This window comes from Bubalus kerabau, chromosome 1 (genome assembly GCF_029407905.1).
Source record: "Bubalus kerabau isolate K-KA32 ecotype Philippines breed swamp buffalo chromosome 1, PCC_UOA_SB_1v2, whole genome shotgun sequence".
Taxonomy (NCBI): domain Eukaryota; kingdom Metazoa; phylum Chordata; class Mammalia; order Artiodactyla; family Bovidae; genus Bubalus; species Bubalus kerabau.
Window position 1 is genome coordinate 16,451,233 of NC_073624.1, and position 10,774 is coordinate 16,462,006.

At 57.2% G+C, this 10,774-nt stretch overlaps 1 protein-coding gene across 1 annotated transcript; it reads left to right on the forward strand.

The window, feature by feature from the left end:
* Window positions 1–1,495: 1,495 nt before the first annotated feature.
* Window positions 1,496–7,615, forward strand: ENO2 (enolase 2). The gene is made up of 11 exons (XM_055566089.1): window positions 1,496–1,580; window positions 2,118–2,213; window positions 2,342–2,400; window positions 2,696–2,765; window positions 3,225–3,358; window positions 3,583–3,805; window positions 4,669–4,866; window positions 6,457–6,658; window positions 6,912–7,020; window positions 7,182–7,240; window positions 7,546–7,615. The coding sequence occupies exons 1-11, from the start codon at window positions 1,496–1,498 to the stop codon at window positions 7,613–7,615; spliced, it is 1,305 nt and encodes a 434-aa protein (XP_055422064.1).
* Window positions 7,616–10,774: the final 3,159 nt, after the last annotated feature.

Sequence of the window (10,774 nt, forward strand, 5' to 3'; positions counted from 1 at the left end):
GTGGGTCTGAGCGCGCGTGGGCGGTGGGGGGCCAGGTCCTGGCTGGTCCCCAGCCCCTCCCACGTCGCTCTCCTCTAGCACTCCCCGCCCCATCCCATCGGCGCCCCATCCCATCGGCCCCCCATCCGCGCTCCTGCGTGCGCCTCCGCCGGCGGCTCCTGACTCATCGGGGGCTCCGGGTCACATGCGCCCGCCCGGCCCTATCGGCGCCTCCCCCAGCCCGCCCGCCGCCCGCCGCCCGGGAGCCGCAGCCGTCGCCGCCACTCCCGCTCTCTCTGCGCCGCCGCCGCCACCACTGCCAGCCCCGCCGCCACCGCCACCGGCTGGGTCCGCAGCCCCGAGGTGAAGCCCCTCCGGCCCCCTCCCCTCGCCGCCGCGCCCCCGCCTCTCTCCTCGGGCCTCGCGCATCCCTTGCCCCGCCGCTCTGCGCACCTGCTCCGCCACCCGCGCCTCCCCGGCGCCTCCTGTCCCGTCCTCCCCGGGCCGCTCCTCTCGGTTTCAGGCCGTCACCCCCTCGTCATGCGGGCGCCAGGCCTCTCCGCACTTGCGTGTGTCTGACTGCGCCTTTCTCCACCCTCGCAGACCCCTCCCTGTGTCCCTCTGCCCCTCCGGTTCCGTGGAAGATAAGCGTTCGGGGTCTCCCGGGACTGTGCATTTCTCCCCTGGCACATCCCTAGAAGCGCATCGGAGAGATGTCTTCCCTCACCCTTTCTCAGCATCCCCAGACTTCCTCGAGACCCCCACGGCCCCTCCTCCCCTGCATCGCCCTCTCATCGCCCGTTACAGCGCCGCTCTCCTCTGCACGGGGAAGGGGGGTTGGAGCGGAGAGTCTGTCCAGGGCCCGAGGGAGGACCAGCCCAGCTTTGCCCCTCCCCATGGTCTCCCCTCCTTCTCCCTGCCCACGGCAACCCCAGAGACGGAGGACCCTCGCCCCGGACTCGTCTACATCTCTCGGGAAGAGGCGGGACACACGTTTGGAGGGAGATTGGGACCTCGGAGTGGGGGCTGGGGTGTTAGCTTGGGTGGGATGGGGGCTCTGGAGGAGAGGCTCCCCCCACGCTGCCCAGACGACCCGTGCTTTTCTTGACGCCAAAGGAGAAGTGCAAGCCTGGCGGCCGTACCGCCCGGAGGAGAGCTGGGGGCACCCCTCCAGCCGGCGGCCGAACTGCTGAGGGGGCGAGGGAGCCACTGCCGCGGCTCTCCCCTCCTTCCTGCGGTGTCCTCCCATCTTGTCGTTTGATTGTACCCCGCCCCCCACTGCAGTGACCTCCCCTTCCTCACTGCATTGACCTTCTCTCCCTACGGGCGGGGGGATCCCTTCTACCGCCGGCGACTGCACCCAACTCCTCCCCACCCCCAACCCACTGCAGTAACCTCTTTCCTGTCGCTCCCAGCCTCCCAGCCTCTGGCCCCTCCCACTGATCTCAGGCTCCACCCCTCTAAGCCTCTTATCTTTCTCCTTCCTTCCTTGCTACCCAAGGAGATCCTAGCCATCATGTCCATAGAGAAGATCTGGGCCCGGGAAATCCTGGACTCCCGTGGGAATCCCACGGTGGAGGTGGATCTCCACACTGCCAAAGGTAATGGGCACCTTCCCACAGCCCCGGAGCTGGGTGTACCGGCCTGGGATGGGAGGATTCCCAGTGGGGGTGCCCTGCTGGGCCAGGCTCAGGAGCCTAGAGTCTGGGAGCAGACCTTCCTTGTCCAGGGGAGCCGAGATAAGCCAGTCTCTGTGTGCTGGTTTATTGTGTGTGCTCTGTGTGTGTGTGCACCATATGTGTATGCACTGTGTGTGTGTATGTGCTCTGTGGGTGCATACCATGTGTGCTGCGTGTGTGCACCGTGTGTGTATGCTCTTTGTGTGTACACCATGTGTGCTGCCTGCAAAGCTCCATTTCTCTGGTATCCTCCTTGTGTGTGTGGGACCTCAATTGGGTGGATGAGGAGGCCACCGCTTGTGTATCTGCCTCCGTGTGTGTGTATGTGTGTGTGTTAAGGAGCAGTGTTGGGAGCAAGCTGGATGTACCACAGGAGTGCAGAGCTGCAAGGCTGAAGGAATCCCGGGTCCCTGTGCTGTCCTCTCTCTCCATTCTCTTTCTGCGGCATTCCCCTCCCAGGTCTTTTCCGGGCTGCCGTGCCCAGTGGAGCCTCCACTGGTATCTACGAGGCCCTGGAGCTAAGGGATGGGGACAAACAGCGTTACTTGGGCAAAGGTGAGTCCCTTTGTCTTTTCTGGGCTCCCTGTCTCTCTGCTGGGGGCCTCATGCCCATCCCCAGCCCTCTTCCTGCATGCCTTCCTCTACGTGGTCCCTCCTGGCCTGACCTCTCCACCTCTCCCTAGGTGTCCTGAAGGCCGTGGACCACATCAACACCACCATTGCCCCAGTCCTCATCAGCTCAGTGAGGCCTGCTCTTTGCTGGGGGTGGGGACTGGATCCTGGAGGGAGCCCTGGATTAGGGGAAGGGGATGAAGAGGGAGAAAGGGCCACCTCTGGGGAGTTATGGTTACCGAGGGAAGGGGGCCCCGCTCCCATGGGGGCTTGAGTCCCCTAATCCAGACAGGTCGCTATCACAGGAACCTGGGGGAACCCTGGTGGATGTGAGCCTGTGTGTGGATGGGGGAGGGGTGCCTATATTAGGTGTCTTAGGGTCCAGCCTCCATCCTGGCTCCTGGTGATGGGGCCTCTGCTCACAGGGTCTGTCTGTGGTAGAACAAGAGAAGCTGGACAACCTGATGTTGGACTTGGATGGGACTGAGAACAAGTGTAAGCAGGGGCTGGGAGAGAGTGGGTTTGGGGGGGCGGGGGGGGGGGCGTGGAACAGACTGAGAAGTGAAGGAAGGAAGGAGAGCCTGAGGACTAGCCCTTCTCGTAGCCTCCTCCAATGGGAGGGAGTGACATGAGACAGAAGGGAGAACTCTGCAGCATAAGGAGGGGGGGAGTTGGTGGCAGAGAGTCTGTGGTCTCAGGGATGGTTACAAGAAGTGCAGCTCGCTGCCCTTTCTGATCACACCCCGCCCCCTGCTGCTTGCAGGATAGGATGGGTGAGGTTACTGGACTGGGGGGTCTCCTTTATGGCTCCTTTGGGGAGTATATGAGATCACACGTGTAAAGTGCTTAGGTGACATAGTTAGCCTTCAATAAATGCTAGCTATTAAAAAAAAATTGAGGGTTGGAAGGGGAAGGGGACATGTTTGATCAGTGCCTTCCTCTATAATCTCCCAGCCAAGTTTGGGGCCAATGCCATCCTGGGTGTGTCCCTGGCTGTGTGTAAGGCAGGGGCTGCCGAGCGGGAACTGCCCCTCTACCGACACATTGCCCAGCTGGCCGGGAACTCAGACCTCATCCTGCCTGTGCCGGTGAGCACTGTGCCTCTCCCAGGGGTGGGTGGGGAGGAAGCATGAAACCTTGGGAGGACTGATGGGAGGAGAGTGATTGGGGCAGCTGTAGGGAGAGGACAGGGACCACGGGATGGAGGGTTCTGAGTCCGGAAGCTGGGGGAAGTTTGGGCTCTTGGGTTTACACTCCTGGGGGTGGAGAGGGAAGAGCTCTGTGACTTTTTCTGTCCTCCTGTGGCTCCCAGGCCTTCAACGTGATCAATGGTGGCTCTCATGCTGGGAACAAGCTGGCCATGCAGGAGTTCATGATCCTCCCGGTGGGGGCCGAGAGCTTCCGGGATGCCATGCGACTTGGGGCGGAGGTCTACCACACACTCAAGGGCGTCATCAAGGACAAGTATGGCAAGGACGCCACCAACGTGGGGGATGAAGGTGGCTTTGCCCCCAACATCCTGGAGAACAGTGAGGGTGAGACCAAGACCCTACTCCCAGTTCCGTCTTGCTCCATTCCAGGACATCAGGAAGGGCCACATGCTTCACTGGGTCCCCAGGAGGCTGCGTGAGGGTCCTTGAGCTACAAGGTCCCAGTCCTTGGAGTGGGTAACAGAGGGCCTAACAAATTCATGTGCAGGCCTAAGAGGATCTCCTTTACCTGCCCAGCCAGATGTGTCAGTATCTGCAAGTTCCCATGGGAGCCCTAGAGGATTTTGGGAGGTGGTCCAGGTGACCCATGGGATCCATTCTCACCATGGATTCTAGTTTGATGAGATACCCCGAACTCCAAATCTATCCCATCTCCACCCCAACCTCTTAGGCCTCTAGGATCCCTAATTTTTTTCCCTGCCCTGGCAGAAACCTTAGAGTGAAGAGAAACTATACAGGCAGGTAGTGGCTGAGAGTTAACTTTTAGGGGCCAAATTGCCTGGATGTGAACCTTGACTTGAAGAGTTACTTCCTGGTGATCTTGCTCTTTGAACAGTCTCTGTGCTTGTCTTTCTTATCTGCAAAACAAGAATAGCAACAGCATCTACCTCTTAGCATCATCGTGAGGATTAAGTTAGATCATAGGTGTAAAGCGCTGAGGTGATAAAGTTAGCCCTCAATAAATGGTAGCTATTAAAAAAGAAAACAAACTGTTATTAACAGAATTCCATTCCCCTGCCTTCCTAGAAGGTGGCCTGCTCATCGCAATCCTGGGAATAACCCCAAAACAACCTTAAGCAGAACTCTCCCCAGCAACAGCCCTCCACCTCTGCTCTGAATTTCTTTCTTCCTCTCATTCCTCCTTGGCCACCCTTCCTGCTGATGACCTTGCTGTGTTCCATCCCCAGCCTTGGAACTGGTGAAGGAAGCCATTGACAAGGCTGGCTACACAGAAAAGATCGTCATTGGCATGGATGTTGCCGCCTCGGAGTTTTACCGCGATGGCAAATATGACTTGGATTTTAAGTCTCCCGCTGATCCTTCCCGATACATCACCGGGGACCAGCTGGGGGCCCTCTACCAGGACTTTGTCAGGGACTATCCTGGTGAGAGCAAGGGCTGTGGCCGGGGGAGGGCAGGGGGCAGGCAGGGGTGTGTTGGGGGCAACTCTGGACCTGATGAGTGCTGACCCAGGTGCTTGGTAGAGATGTCCTGAGAAGAGCCTGAGAACCAGGGATGGCGTGAAGGGGTCTCCTGCAGAGGCTGGGCTTTGGGTGTCCTGTGATTGGGCAGGAACCCATGATGAATCTGTTCCATCTGCTTTGAATCCTGATTAAAGTCACAATCTCTGAAGCTGCTGGGGTCATGGGGTGGTTTGGAAGAACCTGGGCACAGTAAGTCTTCCCTGGTGGCTCAGTTGGGAAAGAATCTGCCTGCAATGCCGGAGACCTGGGTCCGATTCCTGGGTTGGGAAGATCCCCTGGAGGAGAACATGGCAACCCACCCTAGTATTCTTGCATGGAGAATTCCAGGGATGGAGGAACGTGGGGGCTGCAGTCCATGGGGTCACAAAGAGTCAGATACTACTGAGCAACTAAGCACAGCACAGCACAGGCGTGGTGAGAGGGTGACTGGAACGAGCACAGTTCAGGATGTTCAGTTGATAAAACCGGATGCTGGGGAATTCCCTGGTGGTTCAGTGGTTAGGGCTCTGTGCTTTCACTACCGAGGGCACAGGTTCAACCCCTGGTTTAGGAACTAAGATCCCACAAGTCACCAGCTCAGCAAAAAAAAGAAAAGAAAACAAAACTGATGCTGAACGGGGCTGGACTGTTGTATGGGTGAGGAGGAGCTGAAGCACCCTCCCCAGGTCTGCCAGTGACTCTTATCCCTGGAATGGAAGCAGTTGGTTTCCATTTCCTGAGACACAGCAAGAGAAAGTAGGCATAAACTGCAGAATGAAAGGTTTCGAACAGCCATGAAGAGGGGCTCCTGGTAGAAAACAGGAAAATGCAAAGAAAGGTTGTGAGAAAGTTTCTGAACCCTTGTTTTTTTTGAAAGATTTTGTGAAAAAATCAAGATAAGAATGAGTCAGGGGGAACTTCCCTAGTGATCCAGTGGCTAAGACGAGGTGCTCCCAATGCAGGGGCCCAACCAAGACCCGGCGCAGCCAAATAAATAAAAAATAAATATAAATAAAATACTAGGGGTGGGATGGGGAGGAAGGTGGGAGAGAGGTTCACGAGGGAGGGGACATAGGTATACCTATGGCTGATTCATGTTGATGTTTGGCAGAAACCAACCCAATATTGTAGAGCAGTGTGTATTAGTCCTTCAGTCGTGTCGAACTCTTTGTGACCCCATGAACTGCAGCCCGCCAGGCTCCTCTGTCCATGGAATTCTCCAGGCAAGAATACTGGAGTGGGTGCCATTTCCTTCTCCAGGGGATCTTTCCGACCCAGGGATGGAGGCCAGGTCTCCTGCACTGCAGGCGGATTCTTCACTGCTTGAGCTATCCTTCAATTAAAAATAAATAAATTTAATTGTAAAAAATATTAAAGAAAAAGAATGGGTCAGGGGAGGCTTATTTCAGAGGGGAGGAGGCTGAGTTGGCCAGGGAATCTGATCTGTCCATGCAGGGACTCTAAGCGGGGGCGTTCCCACCTGATGCAGAGCCCCCTCTGTTCTCCCAACAGTGGTCTCCATTGAGGACCCCTTTGACCAGGACGATTGGGCGGCCTGGTCCAAGTTCACAGCCAATGTGGGGATCCAGATTGTGGGTGATGACCTGACAGTGACCAACCCCAAGCGAATCGAGCGGGCGGTGGAGGAGAAGGCCTGCAACTGTCTGCTGCTGAAGGTCAACCAGATCGGTTCAGTCACCGAAGCCATCCAAGCGTGAGTGCCTCTGGGCGCTCCCCCACTCAACCCGTTTCTGCAGGATGCGTCCTGCCAGCACCCCACCCCAGCCTTGCCCACAAGTGCAGAAGGAGGCAGGGAGCCCCGAGGCTCTCCTGGTTCTCCTCCCTCCATGCCCCCCGATTCTCTCTACCCCCCACCCCGGACAGCTTCCCTCCAGATGTTTCTTGACCAATGTCAGGGCTGGGGAGAGCCTGTGGGCTGGGCTTCACTGCTGCTGCACCGAATGCAGGTGCAGGCTGGCCCAGGAGAACGGCTGGGGGGTCATGGTGAGTCACCGCTCCGGAGAGACTGAGGACACATTCATCGCTGACCTGGTGGTGGGGCTGTGCACAGGCCAGGTGAGCGCCAGGGAGCCCTTTGTGCAATTGGGGGGTTCTAGGCTCAGGTTGCTCTCCTTCCAGGTGTTTGTGGGCATCATGGCAATTTCGAAGGAGTGTGAGCTCTCCTTCATGGGGTGAAGGGGTGGCCGCTGAGCTGTTTATCTTTTGGGATATTTCAGATCAAGACTGGTGCCCCATGCCGTTCTGAGCGTCTGGCTAAGTACAACCAGCTCATGAGGTAAGGGAGCCCAGGGAATGGAAACCCAGGGCTCAGAGAGTCACAGGCTGTTTGGCCACCGTTTTGTCTCCAGTGCCCAGGGCCTGGAGGACAGTAGACATCCAGAAAGTATTTGGTTTTGAATGATGGGTCTACAGATGGCCTGATTGACGGCCCATGGAAAGCCAGGGAATGCCATCACTCAGGCCAGGCCCCAGGAGCAGGTAGTGCGAGGGGCTTGGAGGATGTGGCGGGGGAACTCCTGGAAAGAGAAGCAGGGTCCTTCTGCTTCGCTGACTGTTTCCTTTCTGACTCGCCTCTCTCAGAATTGAAGAAGAACTAGGGGATGAAGCTCGCTTTGCGGGACATAACTTCCGCAACCCCAGTGTGCTGTGAGCCCCCTCCCTGCCTGGAGATCTGGAACCCCTTCACTCCGTCCTCTTCCTGGATCCTCTTCTTTCCAGTCCTGCTCGGCTGACCCTCTGTGCTGCGCCTTGGCTGGTCTAGCCTTGCTGTCTCCGCGCTCCCACCCTCTGGGTTCCGCACTCTCCGCCTCTCCCTCCTTCCTCTTCTCTCTCCTTGAAAACTTGCCATGGACTGAGGACCGTAAGGGGATTCACAGAAGACCCATTGGGGTCTGTGTGGAACGTCTGGGTTGGTTGTCGAGGTGTGTGGAGGGGCCGTGTGTTGTGTGTGCTTTGCGCCGAGTCCACACGTTTCCAGGCTGCTTATGAAGCAGGAACTGGGCAGTGCTGAGTGTGAGTGCTGGGGTGGGCTGGCTGCCTGCTCAGGCCTGGTCTAAGGCTCTACTGTATTATTTATTCGTTTATTTATTTTTCATTCATCTTGTTAATGAATCACTTCACCATAACTCTGGTGCCAGAAAACTGGCCTGACTGGAGGGGGAACCACGTGTCTGTATTTCACGTGACTGTAGGTTCTGAGATGGCCTGGAGTGGGGGTCCTGCTGGAACTGGAAGGGTAGCAGAAAGGGGCCTCAGTGATGGCTCCTGGGCCAGAGGTGGGGCTGTGCACCTGGGGACTTGCCCCCTGTCCCTCTCCCCCCAGCCCTAGCTTCCCCGTTCTTCCTCCAGCTGCCCCCGTGCCATGTTTCACAGCTGCCAGCACCTCTGTGGCGCTGAAATGAACACTTCCATTAAAGTCTGAGTCACCGTGCATTCCTGTGTCTGAGGAGTCTTACTCTAGTAAGAGAGAAAGAGGGAGAGAACATGGAGCTCCTAGAAGTGGTAAAACTGGATAGCAAAGCTGAGAGCTGGCTTCCCTGGTGGCTCAGTGGTAAAGAATCCACCTGCCAATGAAGGAGACACGGGTTTGATCCTTGATCCAGGAAGATGCCACATGCCACAGAGCAACTAAGCCCAGTGCACCACAACTACTGAGACTGTGCTCTAGAGCCCGGGAACCACAACTCCTTAAGCTCACACGCCTACCTAGAGCCTGTGCTCCGCAACAAGGGAAGCCCACACACCGCAAGTAGAGAGTAGCCCCCCCAAAAGCCCGAGCAGCAATGAAGACTCAGCACAGCCAAAAAGAAAAAAAAAGCTGGGAAGGGCACAGAAAGATGAAGCAATTCAGCAAATAAGGTCAGGAGGCTGGCACTGCCTATACTTCCCTGGCCAGGTGGGAGCTCGTTGGCCTGCCTTCCCCCTCTCCCCTCCCCAGGGGGGAATTAGGATTTTTAGCCTGGGGTCCAAGAATTCCTAAAAATATCAAACATTGTGTGTGTGCACATTTTTGGAGAATGGGATCCAAAGTGTCTGCAGATTCACCAAGCCCTTTGACCAGAGAGGTGATGGAGCTGGGGATGGGAGCTCCTCCAGTGTACGAGGCCTCTCCCAGATTGAGTCCTGGAGCTCCTGGGATGGGTCAGCACTGTCTGGGCAGCACCCCCTGCAAGCTGCAGAGGCCTGAGGACAGGTAACTTCCAGTAAACTGGAAATTCAGGACCTGGGGTGATCAACAGGCCCCTGGCTGGGTGAGCCTGCAAGCAGGGGGCCAGTGTGTGACTGGAGACCCACTATCACACTCTGGCTCCAGCAGAGCCCGAGCTCTGAGACAGGAACGCAGGAACTACCTGGGGGCAGGGGGAGGATGAGCCCCTCTTTGTTGTTATTTGGTGCCTAAGTGGTGTCTGATTCAGTAACCCCATGGACTGTAGCCTGCCAGGCTCCTCTGTCCATGGGATTTTGCAGGCAAGAATACTGGAATGAGTTGCCATGCCCTCCTGCAGGGGATCTGCCCAGCCCAGGGATTGAACCCACATCTCCTGCATTGGCAGGCGGATTTTTTTTTTTTTTTTTTTACCACTGAGCCACAGTCTAAGGCTCGGCTACCTGGCCTGAGTGGCGGGGAGCTGCGGCCACTAGAGGGAGCCAGGGCTCTGCAGGAGGCCGACAGCACCGGCGCCAAAGCGAGGGTGGGAGGAACTGCAAGGCTGCTCCCTCTGTGGGCCTCCCACTCGGTTTCTACTCTGAGTTCTGGTCCTGGGCCCCCTCTGCCATTCTGCCCAGCTCCGGGACTGGAAGAGGATTCCACCTCTGTATGGGCAAGACCTTTTTCTCTGTTTTCTTTCCCGTATCGCTGACAACTCAGCTCTTTTCAGCCAAAGGGTTTCTTGCCCCAACCTCTGTGCCTCTTTGTTCCAGAGGGGGCATCTCAGCTTTCCCTGCTCCCATGTCCCCTTGCGCCCCTTTCTGTTTCCCTTGGGGCACCCCACACTTTACTCTGGGGCCCATTGTATGCACCTTTCTTCAGTAACTCCTAGGCTGACTCCTGGCTGGAGCCATGTTTGCCAAGCTCTGCCCTCTTACCTTGATCTGTCACCTTCTCAGCGCCAACACCCCCCCCCCCCTTCCCCGGCAAAACCCCTCAGGTACTGACTGAGGTGGATTGGGTTACATCTCCCCCTCCCTGGGCCTCCCAGGCCCCTCTCTCCACTTTCCTTATGTGCCGTTGCCTGGAAACGGGTGGATTGTGGGGAGATGGGGCCAGAGAGGGGGAGCTGGGGTGACCAATGATGGTGGGGTGTGTGTGATGCTCCCTGAAGCTGAACTGAATCCAGTCCTCAGGTCGGGGAGGATCTGGAGGGGAGAGGCCCTGGCTTCTCTTTTCACTCTCCTTTTCTTTTAGGCTCAGATATATCACCATCCAGGTCAGTGGTAAAGAATCTGTCTGCAATGCAGGAGGAGACACAAGTTCCATCCCTGGGTTGGGAATACCCCCTGGAGAAGGAAATGGCAACCCACTCCAGTATTCTTGCCTGGAGAATCCCACGGACAGAGGAACATGGAGGGCTACAGTCCATGGTGTAGCAGAGTCAGACACGACTTAGGGACGCAACAACAACATGTCACCATCCTAGCCAATCCCTTAGTGGTTAAAAAAGAAGGCAGAGCGGCTTAGCCTGGAAGGGAGTTGGGAAGAGCCTGGGCCAGGGCCCAGTGGGGGACTGAGCTGGGCAGCGCAGAGAGAGAGGAAATGCAATGGGGAGGGGGGACCTGGGGAGAGGAGGAGTCTTCGAGCAAAGTTGGGGGT